The 18251-nt window shown below is 44.4% G+C and overlaps 1 protein-coding gene across 4 annotated transcripts in view; it reads left to right on the forward strand.

The window, feature by feature from the left end:
* DPYSL3 (dihydropyrimidinase like 3) overlaps positions 1 to 18251 on the forward strand; it is a 110778-nt gene that overhangs the window by 43685 nt on the left and 48842 nt on the right. Inside the window, exons 1-2 of one of the 4 annotated variants that reach the window (XM_057731826.1) lie at positions 5536 to 5685; positions 5908 to 6114. The exons of 2 other annotated variants lie outside the window; for them this stretch is intronic. In XM_057731826.1, coding sequence (XP_057587809.1) covers positions 6076 to 6114 — 39 coding nt within the window. In that variant the 5' untranslated portion in view covers positions 5536 to 5685; positions 5908 to 6075. Of the gene's footprint in view, positions 1 to 5535; positions 5686 to 5907; positions 6115 to 18251 lie in introns of those variants that run through there. One more of the 4 variants, XM_057731817.1, reaches the window with a different exon arrangement.

The raw sequence follows: 18251 nt of genomic DNA on the forward strand, positions 1-18251 counted from the left end.
GCCAGTATCCTCTTCCCCTTAGTTACTTGTGGAGGAACGGTCCTTGCTAAGGGCAAGCCCTCCATTTGAACACTAGATGTCACCTTTGTTGCCCTATTCAAGAACCCAACAGCAATTGTCCCATTTCTCTCCTGCATTGTGAAGTTTCCTCTTCTTTCTGAATCAGCCTCATTGGCATAAACCGTGCTCTTTCCCTCAGATTCTACTTTCTCTGCTAGTTACTGCTCCATATCCTTGTCCCTGTTTACAAAAAAGGCCCTTGAAAGAGTTGCCTGTATTAGAGTTTCCACTTTGATTTTCTCTTGGAAACACTCCAATCAGATTTCACCCCTACAACTTCATTAAGACTGCTCTGGCACGCATGCACGCATAGTAGGTATGCAGTGAATAGTACCTGAAGAATTTAATACTTGCTCACACATACAAAAAAATCAACACTGTGGGGTGGGTATGAAGTTACTCATTTTATAGGCGCTCTAGTCAAGGTCCTCAGTGATTTCATGCAATGATGAATTCTCAGTTCCCATCATCCTTGACCTTTCAATAGCATGTAACAAAGTGAATGCTTTCTCTTCTTTGAAATAATTTTATTTCTTGACCTTCACGACACTATACTCTCATGGTGTCTCTGCTGTCTCATTAACCACTCTGTCTTTGCTGCTTTTTCTGGTTCTTCTTTTACCCTCAGGGTGCTTACTTAACTCAGAGCTCTATCTCCACTCACATCCATGGCCAACTCATCCAGCATTGTTCTTTTAAATAATACCTAGAGGTTGACCACTCCCAAATGTGTATCTCTGGCCCAGCTCTTCCCTTAGACTTCTAATCTCGAATATCTACCTGCCTGTTCAACAAGTCACTTGGATGTTTAGTAAGAATGTCCACAAACATACTCCTGACTTTCCCCAATCCCATTGCTCCCAAAGTTTTCCCTATCTCACCTTCATCTTTTGAGTTGCTCAGGCCAGCACATTTAGGGTAATCTTTGATTCGTCTTTTTCTCATACCCCAGTCAAATCCATCAGCAAATATTGCTGGCTTAACCTTGAATCATATCCAATATCTGACCATTTCTCACTGCTTCCACTGTTACTGTTTGGTCCAAGCAACCACCATCTCACCAGACCTTCTGTGACACCTGATATGGAAAATTCTAGCCCATCCTCAAGACACTGGAATGACTTTCATTTCCCTATCCCTGCTTTATTTATCCCCAATGCACTTGCCACTCTTTTAAACACTATATACTTTATTAAACACTATGTAATTTTTAAAATTTATTTATTTATTTATTTATTGGCTGTGTTGGGTCTTTGTTGCTGCACGCAGGCTTCTCTCTAGTTGTGGTGAGTGGGGACTACTCTTTGTTGCGGTGCGCGGGCTTCTCATTGCGGTGGCTTCTCTTGTTGTGGAGCACAGGCTCTAGGCGCATGGACTTCAGTAATTGTGGCATGTGGGCTCAGTAGTTGTGGCTTGCAGGTTCCAGAGCACAGGCTTAGTAGTTGTGGTGCATGGGCTTAGTTGCTCTGTGGCATGTGAGATCTTCCTGGACCAGGGATCGAACTCATGTCCCCTGTATTAGCAGGCAGATTGTTAACCACTGTGCTATCAGGGAAGTCCCAAACATTATACAATTTTTTACTCTTGATTTATACCCACCCTAGAATGGAAGCTTCAAGAGGGCAGGGATTTTGTCTATTTTATTCAAATATTTATCCCTAGTGCCTAGATACCCATAATAGGTACTCAATAAATATTAGTTGAATGAATTAATAAATCATCACAAAAACACTGTGTCATAGGAAATAAGATGCTCATTTTAGAGATAAGGTAACCAAGGCTCAGAAGGTTGAAATAATCTGCTAACAGCCATAGAAATAGGAAGTGAATGAATCAGAATATGGACAGAAATCCCTCTATTCCCAAGTCAAGTTTCTTAAACAGTACACCATTCTGGGTTCTAGTCCATAGTTTTCCTTCTGAACTTAATATCATTTTTTTAAAAAGAAACTCTTTAGCACAAGGCTTTTGATCTTTTCTTACGCTTCGATGGCAGCTCCTTTCAAAGTCACAGCTCTCTAGTCACTACTCATGTACCAAATCTATTCTACACAGTCATTCTTTGGCCCCTGTATTGTCTTGGAATTTTGTGACTGTATCCTATTTGCAAAGTGATTCCATCTTGAATTCACTTGCTCTGAAATCTAGAATCAGGAAACTCTAAGGCTTAGAGAAGCAAAAATATTCTTTTTTTTTTAATGCTCTTTATTGGAATATAATTGCTTTACACTCTTGTACCAGCTTTTGAGGTACACCAATGTGAATCAGCTGTATTTATACATATATCCCCATATCCCCTCCCTCCTGTGACTCCCTCCCACTCTCCCTGTCCTGGCCCTCTAAAGCATCACCCATCATCAAGTTGATCTCCCTTTGTTAATACAGCAACTTCCCACAAAGTAGATATTCTTAAATCTAGGTTCTCACCGCATGCCCTTTAATTACAGGAACGTTCTTATTCCACATTCACTCACCTAATAATTATTGAGCAATTTCTTCGGGCAAGGCACCATTTCACACACTCAGGAGCCAGCAGTAAATAAAACAGACACACTCCCTCAGGGAGTTTACATTCTAGTGACAAGAAGGAAGATAATACTTAATAATTAATTAACATATTATGTGGTGAAAAGTACTATGAAAAATAAAGCATAGAAGGGGGCTAACAGGTAACAGATGGTATCCTCTTGAATAAGAGTATAAAATAAACTTGCTGAGATCTGGGATATTATTATTATTATTATTATTATTATTATTATTCACACCTGTAGTACTAGCACTTAGAAAAATAAGTAGTATGCACAGGGTAAATAGTGTGTGAATATTGTGAGAAAGAATGAATGAATGAATGAATAACGGTGAAGAAGAGAGCCCAGTTAAGCAGTTACTGCAGTAGTCCAGGTAATAGCTGATGATAGATAGACACAGAGAGAAGCTCTGTAGATGGAGAGAAGAGATCATAGTGTGTGTGTGTATATATATACGTATGTATGTAAAAGACAGAACCAATAGTATCTCCTGACAGATTGGATGTGCAGTGCAAATTGGATTGGACTGAAGGAGAGAAGTCAAGGTTTGGATGGTGCCAAACCTTTGCCTGAGCACCTAGAAATAAAGTAGCCTTGATTGAGGTGTGGAAGTCGATGGATGTGGTAGATCTGGTGGCCAAAATTGTTTCTTTGGGACCATAAATTAAGTCGCTCTGTGTCTCCCTCTCCTTCTCTCATAGTTTCCTGAGATACCTAAAGCCAAGAACTGCTGTGTATCCAAGGAAAACCATTCAGAGTCATTCTACTGTGGAAAACATCCATGCTGGTTCCACTCCTCACTCGCTTGGCCAGACACAGAGGCATCCTGTGTTGATCGCTGCCTTTCTTCTCATTCCTTGAATAAGAAAGGCACAGCCAAGGAAGGCTTTTTTTCTTTAAACTCATCTTAGACACTTGATTTTGATTTAAGAAAGAGAAAGATGATTGAAGGGGATGGAGGAGGGAAAAAATAGTGTTTGTTGAACATTTCTGCTCATGGAACAACAGCTTGAACCGATTAGCTGGTTATTATGCATTCCTGTGCATGGCTTTTCACAGCAGTCTGATCCAGAGAAACACATCACAAGTCCTATTCTGCATGGCTTCTTGCAAGCAAACCTGACCTCAAAGAGATTAACCAAGTCTTGTAATTTGAAACAACAGACACACACAAAATCATCTAGTGATCAAAAACATGGTATAAATCTGTTTAGTAGAGAGTGTTCTGGATTATAATGACAGTAACAGAGGAGATAATTGGGATGCAAAGAAAGGAAAACAACAACAAAAAAATCCCCAGCAAATTTATGAAATTAAAAAAAGGAAGGCAGTGGTATTTCTTTAGGATTGTAAATGTCCCCTACATATTTTTTGTTTTTCCTAAGAAGAACTTGCAAGATCCCTTCAAATAAATTTGGGGCAGTTAAAACTATGGGAAGATTCAGAGAGACCTCTGCAGGGTTGCATAGTATGTAGTTAATTCTCTTTTTACTCTGTTCTAAATATAATCCTGCTCATTTGCATGCCAATCCCCAGAATGCTTTGTAATTTCACAACTCTTGGCTAGTGGTCTCAGCACTTATGCTTTAAGAACAAAGCAAAATGTTTAGGGCGTGCCTTTGGCTTTAGTCTTTTTCTTTTCTCCCCTGTGCTTTGCAGAAGAGTACAGAGAGGTGACGTTTGCTTTGCATTCATCCTCCAAGCCAGAGTATCACAGAAATAAAGTGGAGAATGCTGTGAAGACTGCATTCAGTCTAGTTACCTCTGTGAATAATCAGCCGCTGGGTTAACTCACTCGAGAAGGAGTGTTTCAGGGGGGTTATTCGGCCCTTTTATTGTGTGACCAGGCTGGTTCATTTCAGGTTTATGGAAAGCCCAAGCTGGAGTATTCTGAACCCTCTTTCTGTGCATGCTTTATATAGCTTCTCTATTGCAAAGGAAGCCTTCAAGTTAATGAAAAGATGTCCCGAAGTGTAGTTGCTGGCCTGCCTTATAAAATGTGAATTCAAGTTCCCTAACACAGACCTGGTCATGCTCTGTGGTATCTACAGTTAGCATCCACAGAGGGATGGAGGCTTGTCTTGAGAGGGCTTTATAATTTTTGCATAGCAAGCCATTTTTCTTGTTTTTCAAATGGTATATTTGGGATGATTTCTTTTTTTCAGGAGAGCTGAGAAAGCTCCCCCACCCGATCATCCCTCAGCCCCTAGTCACAGTGGCTCCTCCGAACATGCCTCCCTTGGCCGTTTCATTGAAGCAGGTAGCAAAAGGATAATATATTCCAGCATCGGAGGGTCATGTTTTTGCTCCTGATAGCTCATTGACCTTATTCTGTCCGCCCTGCCTTAAAGTCAACTGGGGATTGTGAACGCCGCACATCGGCCCACGCAGAAAACCCACGGCTGCGCAGCGCAGTGTCGGGGCACTTGCCTTCTCCCTACAGGTGTTGTCCACTCTTTACTCCCGGAGCAGCGTTAATGCTCTTTCTTCCAAACAGAGAGCCGGACAGTGGAGTTCCTTAAAAACATTATTGTGGGGATTATTTTTACAGTACAGAGAAGGGTTCATGGAAGCTGACACGGGGCCCCCTCGCAGCCCTCCGAGAGGGAGGGGTTGCTTCGCATGTTCTGTTCCCTATTTTCACGGTCTCGGGATCGCAGAGGCCAGCCAGGCTGCACAAAGTCCGACCAGTTCTGGGCTTTCTAAGGGATCGCGCCGGCCGTTTACACGCCCAGCGGCCAGCAGAGGCGGCGCCGGGCCTCGGGCCTCCGCGGTAACAAAGGAGGCTGCCGCCTCCTCCAGCCCGCGCGGGGGGCCGAGGAGGGCGGGTTCCCGGAGAGACGTTCGGAGCCGGCTCCCTTCCGAAACGAGGGTGGGCCGGGTGGGACACCGCATCACCGGCGGGTCGCAGGCGCGGGCGCTGGCCGGGGCCTGGCCCGCGGGGCCGCGAGGGCGACGCGGCCGCTTCTCCGCCGACACCCGGGACCGCAGCATCCCCGCCGCGGACGGTCCCTCGCGCCCCCTGGTGGCAGTGCGGCAGGCTGGCTCCGCGGCGCTCTCAAGTCACCCGAAAAAAGGGAAGAAAAGGAAAAAGTGGGTGAGGCAGATGCAAAGAGGAGAATCCATAGGGATAGGAGACAGGAGGGAGGAGTCGCGGATCAGCCATTCTTGTCTTACGGGGTCCCAGCTGGCACCGCAAAAGAAAAAAAAAAAAAAAGCTCGAGCGTGAACGCTAGTGGAGGAGGGTGTGTGTGGCGGGGGGGCGGGGGGGGGCGGGGGTGAAAGGGGGACCAGGGAGATTTACTATTGTCTCTGGCAGCCGCCGCGGGAGCCGGGGAGGGGGGCGGAGGCGAGAGGAGGCGGCGGCTGCGGCCAGCGCACCATTCGCTCCACCTGATCTCGGGGCGCTGTGCGCTGAGGAAGGCGCGGGCGAGCAGGCGCTGAAGAAGGAGGGAGGGAGGCAGCTGCTGCAGCCACCGCCGCCACCATGTCCTACCAAGGCAAGAAGAACATCCCGCGGATCACGGTGAGTCGGACGCCGCCGTGGCTCGCTCGCTCGCTCGCTCACCTCTGGCTGCTCCGCGGGCGGGGGCGGCTTGGAGCTCGCCGGCTTCCCTGGACTGGTCCCCGGGGAGGGACGGGGACCCGGGGTCCGGGGGGTGGGGTGGGGGTGGAGGTGGAGAGCAGCGGTCAGTCCAGCCGGCGCGTCGGGGCGCCACCCAGACGGAGCGACCCTGGGGTTTGGAGAAAACCAAACAAAGAGGAAACCCAAACAGTGTCGTGGAGAACTTTGGATTATTTATCTTTCCCACCACCCGGTACTTCCCAAATAACGCAGGGCCCTCGGCCCTCTCTGGACCCCCGCGCCGCCTGGGTTGTCAGAGTGCGCTGCCCCAGGCGAGGCGTGTTTTTTGCAGAAGGTTCCTTTTGGCGGGGTGGGGTATGGAGAGATGGCACCTTTCCCCAGGGGTACGTGGTAGCCTGACCGCGCCCCTCTCTGAGCTCCAGCCCTGTGGCTCTGCCTCTCCAGCCCCTACCCCCACCCCGCGAGGGTGATGGGGGGCCTGGACCATCCGTCCTCACCTTGCCCACTCCCTGCTTGTGTTCACCCCAATTCATATTTCGGTGCGCCATCCTTGGGACTGGACAGTTAACGTGGCTGGAGTGAGAATGACCAACTTTTTTTTTTTTTTTTTTGCCCTTGATGCATTTTCATTTTTCCTGTCATTTTCCCCTCTCATCCCAAGAAAAGACTGAGTTTTAGAGCAGATTTTAGTTTGCGGTGGCAGGCGCACGCTGTGTGCATGCCGTGTCCAACTGCCATTGTGTGCAAAGCCGAGCCCCCTGTGGCCGACGGGTGTCAGATGCACTGGGCGAGCGCCTAGGGCGGGGTAGAGAGGGGATGTGCCTTTATCAGGTACAGAAGCCTCACCTTCGCTGGCGTCCAGCAAGCAGCTCTCATGGCAAAATACCGCGCCCCGGTGTGGGATTCCTCCAGGATGCGCTGAAATGACGCCCCGAGTGGAAGAGACACACCACGGGATGGCATGGGCATTTTTAAAAACGGAGCAAGACAAAAACATCAGAAAACCCACTGACATTTGTTAGTTGAGCACGAAGCAGTGTGGTTGTGCTTTGTCTGTAGTGCATGGGTGTGTGTGTGTGTGTATGTGTGTGTGTGTGTGTGTAGTGGGGGAATGGGTGGCTACTCCATCTTTGTAAGAGGAACAAAGGAAGTGATCAGCTGGCCCCTGGGAGGCTCTGCAGCTGCCCTAGGACAGTGCTGTACCTGCTCCTGTAGTTCATTTGCTCGGATCCATTAGCTTTTGCTATGGGAATGAGTCTGTCTGCACTTGTTCTGTTAGGCTTGGAACAACCTGATTGCTGAGCAGGCAGGAGGGAGCTGTTCTTGCCTTTAGTGCACTTTATTGTCCAGTGGTTTATTTCTGTTGCAGTATCCTACCTTTTTCATGCACCTGAGCTTCACTGGACACAAGTGCACCCCACCCCTACCTGCTGTCCACCTGGTCCCAGGGAAGCAACATTCCCCAGGGGGATAGAGTTGGGATGGATAGGGATCCTTTTGCCAGGTAGAGGCATTGGGTTTAAGCTCATCCTCCTTTACCACTACCTGATATAACTGACTTTACATTATTGTAAAAACATAGCGAGTTTTTTTATAATTCAGATTATTTTCTCAGTGTCAGTTGTCTTTGCAAAGAGCTGTGGAAGGTATTATTTTTTTTAAAAAGCTGATTGGGACAAAAGCTCAATTTTTATACTTATTTCTCTAACTCAGGAGAGATGAACCTCAGCTCTCATGCTATGACATGTGGAAGTTATGCTGTGTATATGCCACTCGCTTTCTATCCAGTGTGCATTTGCCAGTTCTCCTGTTTGGGATAAAGCAGAAAACAGATTATTTTTTTCTTCCCAGTCTGAAGACTGCAGTGGTTCTTATGGATTCAGCCTATGCTATGCTATTGAGGGCCACGCCCATTCTTCTAGGTATCGCTTAAGCCACCTTTAAGGAAAGATACAGAAATTGAGCCCATATGACAACAGCCTTGGAAGCCCCAGTAAATGTGGCTGTGCCCGAATCCCAGGGCCAGGTTTGCAGGGGGCTCCCTTTTGTTCCCCCTTGGATGCTCTTCCCTGGGGTACATCCTTCATTTTCAGCGTGGCTTCCATCCTTTCTCTGCGCATGGGGCGTGGTGCTGCATAGCAGCCTCTGCCTTGAAGCTGGGGCTGTGCCTCCGGCAGCTGTAACGGGAATGGGCAGTGCTTGTGAATTTCTTCGAGCCAGCCTGCCTTGCATTCATTGTTGAGAGGGGTGTGGGGTGGGGAGAGGCAGAGGGGCATGGCAGGAGAGGGGTGTTTGTCTTTGGGGGCAAGGAATCCATTTGTCAGTTTTTCTCATGCTTTGTTTCCTTGAACAAGGATTCTATTTCAGACCAAACATTGTTGTAATTTTTGTACGTCTGCATGTCCATAGGTGATTATGGTTACCTATGTATGACCAGGGGTGAGATACCCTCCCTAGATGTAGCTAAAAAGATAAAAATATGGGCACAGATCTAAATATACAGAAAATATGATTAAAGATCTAAATATAAGATAATCCCCTACTGCCAATTCTAGTTCATGTTTTTAAAATGATGATTATGGAATTTGAGTTAAGTTTCCTATCCTCTCTGTATTCCTTTCTGTGAAGATTGCCCCACCCAGTAGCTGAAATGTCACTGTAATCTGAGGACCGATAGGGGCAGTCTTTCTTGCCAAGTACCTTTGCTTCCACAGGCACCACACTCTGCCACAATTTGGGGGACACAGTAAGGTTTTGTTTGCTTGTTTTCTGCTTTTCCTTCTACCTTTTTTTGCTCCCTCCTGAGAGTAAAGCCTTCCTACTACCCTGTAACTGGTTTTCTGAAAACGGTTATTTCTCTGTCGCAGGTAGAATTGGCCCGGGCTTCCCCTGAGAATAGCTCAGGCCTCAGATCTCATTGTTCTTCTCAGGTCAGCCACCTGCGTGACCTGCATGGTCTTACCCCAACCCTAGCCCCTGCTTCTAAATGTCAGAGGCAGCAGTTTGGGTGGTCTAGCCAATCAGAGCAGGGACCTGGTATTGTCATCCACCTCTGTCTCCCACAGTGCCTGGCACATAGATGCCTAATAATGATTGGTTAAATCAATAAATGAATTAAAAATTATTCCTACTAAGAACAGCTCACACCTACTGAGTGTTTATTTTGTTTCAGATATTGCACCTTACATGCATTGTTTCATTTAATCCCTCAAATCAACAGTGTCTGAGAGGTACTACTAGAGTTATCTTTATTTCATAGATTTTTTTTTTTTTCTCTGCCCAGGGTCAGAGGTATAATAAGTGTTTGAGGCAGGACTCAAACCTCCACACTTGACTGAAAGCAAAGTGCATGTGCCTCACTGCCACACTGTTCTTGGTGGCTCTGCTCCTACCATCACTGCTATGTGGTGTGAGTAGGGCAAATGGTTTAGGTTCTGTAACATGGTCTCTTTCACTTTTTACATTGAATCAATGTAAACTTGGGGGTGGTAGCTGACCATCTCAATTCTGCAGGTAGAAAGTTTGGCTGGTTAACACTCATTGTGTGTTTCTGAGATAAGCTACAACTTGAAGCTGACGGCAAGAGTGGGTGGAGATCTAACACTTAGGTTCCAGTGCTTTACATGTATTCTCTTATCAGGGTCTCTGCAAAAACCCATTTTACAGTTAAGGAAATTGAGACCTGGATAGATGAAGTCAGTTATCCAGAGCACACTGAGGATTTGAGGCAAAGCTGGAAATCAAACACATATCTTGTCTGACTTCATAGCCTCAGCTGCTTCCCAGAGGTACCTGCAGTGGAGATTTTGAAAGCTGTGGATAGAGAGCTCCAGAATTCCCTCTAGGAGACAAATCACCGAGAACTGGCTTTCTGCAAACACTAATTGGATTTCTGTAAATACTATCTTGCAGCTAATGCATTTCTGCCACATTGGAGGTTGGGGTGTATGTGTGTGATGTTTGGGATTGCTGGAAGACACATCCTCCATCAGGAACATGACCTGGAGAGTTTGGTTTAGGGCATGTAGTCAGGGCACTGTGATCTCACTTGAAGTGTGTGGTTGTGGGTATTGTGGGTGCCATGGGAATTTTTCACTTGGGAGAAGCGAAGGAGATATGTGAACCAGAGGAACACCCAGATCTCTGCAGCAGTTGAACTGAAGGCCTTGAACTAGACTAAAAGCTGAGGGAGGGACAGGTGCAACTACATCCCTGGATCTGTGCCTTCCTTTTGCTTCAGTAGGTGTCACTTTGGATTGGGAGCATATATTAGGAGATGGAGAACCAGAGTTTGAGAGACCAAAAGAAAAGATGTCACCCAAAGCCAGCTCGATCTGTGTAAGATGTCTTGGAAGGGAAATTCTAGAGAAAAGGCAGAGGAAAAATATCAAGGACTTAGGAATGGGAAACATCTTAGATACCTGATCATGGGAATCTCAGCTCCAGCCCTGCTTGGGCTGTTCACTTGTTACTTTAGTTTTTGAACAGGTATGTGGTGATCTGCAGCCAGGTTATTCCTCTTGCTCAGACACTAGCAGGTGGCTCAGGTGGATAAAGAGAGCTCTAACAATTAGCAGCTGTGACGGCAGAGCCAGCCGCGCACTTGGGGGAATTCTGGAGAAATCGCTTTCCTGAGAGGATTCAAGTCTATGTAGTAGAACTGTCAGTTTATAAATAAAAAACCTCCCTCCTTATCTCACTGGTCTGTTGAACAGCTCAGATGAAGGAGTGACTGTGGAAAGTGGTCTCTGAACCCTGGATGTGCTCAAGATGGGAAACACAGATTATTTATGAAATCTTAGCTACTTTGGAATGTGGAAATTAATAAAAGAAGACTTGATAAAGGTCTGGAGTAGGAAGAGACTACTTAGGAATCAATGTTTTAATACAAGTTTTCAAACACAAACAAAAATTAACACAAAGTTATATAAAAACTTTTTTTCCCTGCTTCAATTATGTTACAGTGTTTCTCAGAATTATTTCTCAGAATTATGCTTGTCTTTCATTTCTGACAAGCTAATCAAGGCCATTAGACTGCCTTTGAACTGTGATACAGAGACTCTCTCTTAACCTAAAGAAAAGGCATTTTCCTTATGTAGCTGAACTATATTGCTTTCGGTGCTAATCAGCTTCTAGCCTAGACTGATGCAGGTTATGGATACCCTTTCTAAAAGTTTCTTCACAACTCCCTGTTGAATGGCTTTTTCTCTGTCCTTTCTCCTTAGGGAAAAAAAGAATTGAATTTGGAAAAGAACCAAAAACTCTTCATATCCTAAAGCGTCCTCTTCTTTACCCATTGACGTATTTCATAGGACTGTTTATGTCTGCTTATTGTATTTGAAAAATCACGAAATGTTTACAACAGTTGGAATGTCTCCCTAGGAGGTAAATGTGCCTCTCTTTGATTAAATCACTGCTTCTAATCATAAAGGGACTGGAAATGTAAATATGCCATCACCTGGGATGGATGCTAATTGGAGTACTGGACGGCTCCCTGGCCACGCCCTCCTCAAGTCAATGCTCTTTTTTACCTTTTCTCCCATTTTCTGTAGCCGGAAGGAAACAAATGAGAAGGACCCTGGACAACCCAGAGAAATAGGCTCCTCTGTTTTCAGACCCTTGTGCTGTAAAATCCCCCTTTCCTCAAATTCAATATGTATCTATTTCAGTATATGAAATAGACCAAAAAAATAGTTTGATGGAGTAGGATGAACCCCTCAACTTGACCGCTTCTTTGGTCCTAGTCTGTACGTGAAGTCTACCAGAAAAACTACTTCTCTCGGCACATTTCTTCCGTTACCTAGATTACAGGGGACTCAGTGCTTGGACTAAGCGTAGTGGAGCTATTATTTTTCACTACCATTTATCGAGAGCCTTAGCACAGATGACATGGATTATTTCATTTGACTCACAACACCTCCTGTAGCTACAGTGGTTAACCATCATTCTGTGTTCTGGATAGAGGCTCAGAGAGATTAAGTAACTTGACTAAAATCACACAGCTGCAAAAGCAAGATCCTGGCGTTGATCCCTCCAGAAATGAATGAGTTTCATAGGCGGGAAAGCACGAATTCCATATTCACAGGTGACTGTCCCCACCCCCTCACCTCCAGCTAGCCACACCTGTTAGTTCACAAACGGGGACCAGTGTTCACAGGGTGGAAAGGGTGGGAATGGTCAGGTCAAACCTATCACATCACCATTGGAACAACTGAGTCCATGTCCTCCTAATAGTGGTTCGTGGATTGCTCTGCCAGCTGTCTGAGTTAGCTTCTGGCTTTTTTCCCCAGGAGCATGTGTTAGTGCAGGGTGGAAAAGCAGATGCTATTTTTCTGCCTTTCATAAGTGCAGATCTGGGTCCAAGGCCCCTTCTCACTCTCTGTCCCTGTCTTCTTCCCAGACATAGAAGGAGCCAGGCTCTGCATTCTCCTTCAGCCAGGCCCAGGAACACGGGACACATCCAATGCTCTAAGCCAGATGGGGGAGCTCCACTCCAGAATGGTCCAGGAATGTCCTGGGACATCTGGAATTCAAGGGCACAATTCTCTTGGCTTAGTTGGTCTTTTTTTCTATGGAAGGGCTGGGCAGTGAGCTATAAAGGATAAAATGAGATTTTATCTTTTAAGAGAGGGGTTCCTCTGACGGGTAGAGCAAAGGAGCCCTTTTGTTTGATGATGCAGGGAAAGGAAGAGAGTCCTGCATGGAGTGTCGGGACATTGTGGTTCAGGCCTGTCCTTGCCTCTAATTTATGTGTGACTCTGGGCAAATGCTTATTATCCCTCTGAGATTCCGCATCAGTCAAATGAGGGCATTGAACTAGATGATCCCCGAGTCCCTGCCAGTGCAGATGACCCTGTGAGCCTTTATTTTGTCTTCTATTTTCTCCTGAGATCATGGTCAGCCCTCTGTACTAAGTTCCAAATTCACAGAGGGGAGTTCTAATCCCACCCCATAAGGGAAGAGAGAGCAGCGAGAAAATGGAGGAGGGCAGTAGTTGTTGGCTTCAACTCAGCGGGACCAGCCAACATCTGTGTTGGATGTAAGGGTCTTTAGTGGTTTTTTTACCCTTAAAATCCCAGCCTTTTTCTCATTCAGAGAGTAGATTTGGTTGATAGACTCTGTGCAAGAGAGCAATGGAATAATGTTGATTGATAGGTCCTTTCCTTAGCAGAGCTTTAGTATTCATTCCAGTGAGTATTATTAAAATGATACCGTGCTTTGTTTGCTGGCAAGTACAGTGTCTCTTCTGGATAAGGCTGCCATTGATAAGGGCACAAAGGCGACAGTTACCCCAAATCTAGACTGGTCGAACAAACAAGCAAAGCAACAGGGAAGAGCTCCCAGTCTCTAGTTGCTCTGCAAGCTCTTTTCACCTGCTCTTGCCAATATTTGAAATGTGATGGCCCCCATCCAATGGAAATAACCTCCCCCCAAAGGCCAGATAATGTCACGGGTGCTCCGTGAGGTAGAGATGATTTTGTTTCGTTGCCACTGAATCTCCAGCACTTAGCCTTTGGCTGCCACATAGTAAGCCCTCTGTAAACACCTATTGAATGAATGAGTACATTTATTTAACATTTACCTTACAGGAGTAATTTCAGGTGAGGAAATGATCAGGTGATCAACACGTGTGTACATGTGTGCTTCTACATCATCCTGCCTTTCAGTGACAACTTTCTAGAATATTAACTTTTAAGAGATAAGGCTTGGCTCTAAGAAACCAGCATAGGATCTCTGGGCCCAGAGAAACATGACAGCGCTTCAGCAGAACAAGCAGAGTTAACTGTCGTCCGGGGCCTGACTGCGGCAGCTGTGCCAGGGAGTCCATCCCCCATTTGTACTTCTTTCTTCTCCGGCCTCCACTCCTCTCCTTCTTCCAAATTCTGCATCTGGCCTCATTTTCAGCCACTTTCAGGGGCCTACCTGGGTACTTCTTATCTGCAAACAGACCCATCAGTTCTCTTACTGCAAATGATTTAAAGGAATTTATGGAGACCTTTATGTCCTCTTTCAAATAGAGAAAATTACATGACTGTTTGAACCAGGATCTAACAGAGATCTTAACTGAGGCCTCTTTCTGCCTTTGCCCAGAAACCACAAGTCATTCTAATTGTGAGCAGCCAGTAGATAGGCTGGTCTGCATTTGCACAGCGAACTCCACCTTTCAGAAAGTTTGGCTAAGGAGCAGCCTGTAGTGCTTTCTCACTTCTCAGGTAGGACTGGCCATTTTAAAATGGAATGTTTTTATACGTGTGTGTGTGTGTTTTTTCCCAAAGATTTCTAGTCCCTCATCCTATTGCATCTGTCAGCTTTCTCTGGGCTTGGAGCTATTCCTGTTGTTAGCTTTTATTCTAAAATTCACTTTTGGTTTGAGGGATGGGGACAGTTAAAGCACATTTTACCAAGCTCATCTCAGGCTGTAAACCATACAATCGATGGTCTCAATAATCTAAGCGTAGTAATAATCACCAGATACCTTTAAGGGGAGCATCTATTAAGGGAAGGCAAAGGGAAGAATTAAAGTATATTCATGGAACTTAAAATATTGCATTGGAAGGGGAAACTGGGACGAAGTGAGAGAGTAGCATAGACATATATACACTACCAACTGTAAAATAGATAGCCAGTGGGAAGTTGTTGTATAACAAAGGGAGATCAACTCGATGATGGGTGATGCCTTAGAGGGCTGTGACAAGGAGAGTGGGAGGGAGTCGCAGGAGGGAGGGGATATGGGGATATATGTATAAATACAGCTGATTCACTTTGGTGTACCTCAAAAACTGGTACAAGAGTGTAAAGGAAATTATATTCCAATAAAGAGCTTAAAAAAAGAAAAAGAAAAAAATATTGCATTGAAGTACCATGTGTACTAAAATATGTCTTATATAATTAGTCAGGTATAATAATACCTTTTTTGCTATTTTTGATTGAATAAATATTTTACTGACCATCATCTCTTTGCCTAGCAATGTGATGCTTGTCACAGGAGCATCTAAAATAATAAGAATTAACATTTATTTATCCTCTATTAAGTGCTTTTTATTTCTTACCTCACGCAGCACTGAAAACCAGTTAGTTAGGTAGCTGGCTTTCTAACTAGGTCTTTCCATTTTATTGATGGAAACTGGCCTAAGATCACACAAGCCTTTCAGTGGTGGAGCCAAAATTCATACTGACTCAGAACCCCATTCTTAACTCCACTCTACGGTGCTACCTTAAATTCTACCTTCTTTTATATTCTTGCACCTGTGGGGTCATGAGACATTGGTCCAAACTGGAGTTCACTTGAGTCGAGGGTTAAGTCCTCCTCCACCCCCATTTTCTGTGGGGTGTGAAGGTCAAGTTATGGGAAGCTCAGCCAGTTGGTGCCCTGCTCTGCATGGGGTTGGACTCAGGAGCCCTGCCTGGTTCAGGAAGCTCTCTAGCCTTGCCCTCCGAGCAGCCTTGCTTCCAGGAATGTCAGGAGCAGCTCCACACTGTTGTACTTACATAGCCAACTTGCCAGGGGGGTGCCCACCATGCTCAGCACCCAAGGCTGTTGTGCATTGAATTAGCAAAAATACCAACACGGGAGTCTCCTCCAGGGGGACTTGAATGCCGTTTTCTCATTCTCTATCCCACACTGCCCTCCCCAGCTTCTTGAATACATCCTAAGCAACATCCCACTGAGGTTTTGACTTAATGGGGCTCTGCAAAACTCATAGAATCAGAAGATCCTGAAAGAATTTTTCAGTCTAGTCTCCCCTTACAGATGAGGAAACTGAAACCCAAGTCTCAATTTGAGACTGACTAAATTAGGGCTTTTTCTACTGTCTGGTTTACCATAGGGCACTGAAATTTGCAAAATGAGTAGGAATTTTTTCCAATTACAAGAAACAAACAAACAAAAAACCCAAAAAACAAACAAAAAAACCAAGTTAAAAAAAACCCCATGGTGGTTGTAGAAAAATTTACAAAAAAAAAAAAAAATGAGGACAATAAAAATAAGCTACACTGAAATTGTTCAGTGATAGTCATTGTAAGGTTTGAGTGTACTCATCTAAAGGTTTTCCTTCCTACTATATATACTGTTTATTAAAATAGTACAGCATATTGTTCATGCTATTTTATGTCCTACTTTTCATTCCACAATATATTATGACATTTTTCCATGTTTTAAATATTCTTTCATAATATAACTGTATTTTTTTAAAGTGAAGCATAGTTGATTTATAATGTGTTAATTTCTGCTGTACAGCAAAGTGATTCAGCTATATATATATACACACATATATTCTTTTTCATATTCTTTTCCATTATGGTTTATCACAATATTGAATATAGTTCCCTGGGCTAATACAGCAGAACCTTGTTGTTTATCCATCCTGTGTATAATAATTTGCATCTGCTAATGCCAGACTCCTAATCCATCCCTCCCCTGTGGTAACCACAAGTCTGTTCTCTATGTCTGTGAGTGTTTCTGTTTCATAGATAGCTTCATTTGTGTCATATTTTAGATCCCACATATAAGTGATATCATATGGTATTTGTCTTTCTCTTTCTGACTTACTTCACTTAGTATGATAATCTCTAAGTCCATCCATGTTGCTGCAGATGACATTATTTCATTCTTTTCTTCATGGCTGAGTAGTACTCCATTGTATATACATACCACGTCTTCTTTATCCATTCATCTGTCCGTGGACATTTAGATTGTTTCCATGTCTTGTGAATAGTGCTGCTCTGAACACTGGGGTGCATGTATCTTCTTGAATTATAGTTTGCTCTAGATATATGCCCAGGAGTGGGATTGCTGGATCTATGGCAACTCTGTGTTTACATATCATAATTTTAAATACCTACATATTATCCCAGTGCTTCAGTTAATTCCATTTTGTTTGATTTTTTTGGTTGTTTCCAAGATCTTGGTTTAACAGCAAAAATGAAATGGTGGGTGTGTTTTCAGGTGCTGTTTTTTAGCTGAAGTTAAATTAAAAGCTACCCCAGGATGAGAAGTTGAGTAACTTGCCCTCAGTTGCACAGCTTGTGAGTATCAGACTCTGACTGAAGTCCTAGTATCTTTAGTCTTAGTCTAATATTCTTGCCATCACTCCACTTGCCCCAGGAGTTTCGCCGTTTTCCAGGGAAAACTCTGCTTTCCCTCTTTGTTTTCCCCTGCTCTCCAGTGAGCACATTTGTTCACTCACCGCCATCCTTGCTTGACTCCCTGTCTTGCTGAGGCTGTTGACATTTGTGAGGGTACACAGTGTCTTAGGACTGAAAGCTGCACAGCTGGAGAGGAAACATGCCCACTCCCTTCTCCCCTCCCTCTCCTTCATGGCTTAACCTGTAAGCTTGGAAGCTGGTTTTAATTTTACATTTTCTGTGTGTATGTGTGTTTGTTTTTAAATTTTTTCCCCCTTAATTCTTTCAAGGAGACCTTTATTTGAAATCGTACACTCTTTCCCTCCAAGCCAGTCTGTGCCCCATATCTTGACGAGATTACTTTGTTTGGGGATATTGATAAATTCAGAGTGGGGCTTCTAGTTTATCCAACTAAGTTGGTTTAAATTATGGCCTTACAGAGAAGAAGGGGCTTTAAACAACCTAAAATGTTTTAAACCAATTGAATGTAATCCTCTGCTTCTAGAAAAATTCATCTAGGTTTATTCCACAAAGAAGGTGTGGTTTTGTTTTGTTTAGTTTTGCTTCCAGGTATTTCATTGCATGCTCTATCTCAGATTCTTTGCTATGAGAAATCAACTTAGCTTTGCTCGGTTAAGGGCAGGAAGAGAAATAAGAGATCCGTTATTCCAACCCTCTCATTTTAATGATTAAGAAAATGTGGGTCAAAGAGGCAAGATAATTTGCCAAAGGTCACATAGCAAAATAGTTTTTAAAAACATGAGGCAAAGGACTCATTTCCCTTCCTCTGGTTCAGTGCTTTTCTCACAATTTTTTTTTCCAGGGGGAAAATGTAAGGGTGGGGGGGGGGGCGTGTTATGGGCAGATTTGTGTCCACTCAAAATTCATGTGTTGACGTTCTAACCCCCTAGTACCTCAAAATGTGACTGTATTTGGAGATAGGGTCCTTAAAG

The sequence above is a fragment of the Hippopotamus amphibius genome, chromosome 1 (assembly GCF_030028045.1).
Source record: "Hippopotamus amphibius kiboko isolate mHipAmp2 chromosome 1, mHipAmp2.hap2, whole genome shotgun sequence".
Classification (NCBI taxonomy): domain Eukaryota; kingdom Metazoa; phylum Chordata; class Mammalia; order Artiodactyla; family Hippopotamidae; genus Hippopotamus; species Hippopotamus amphibius.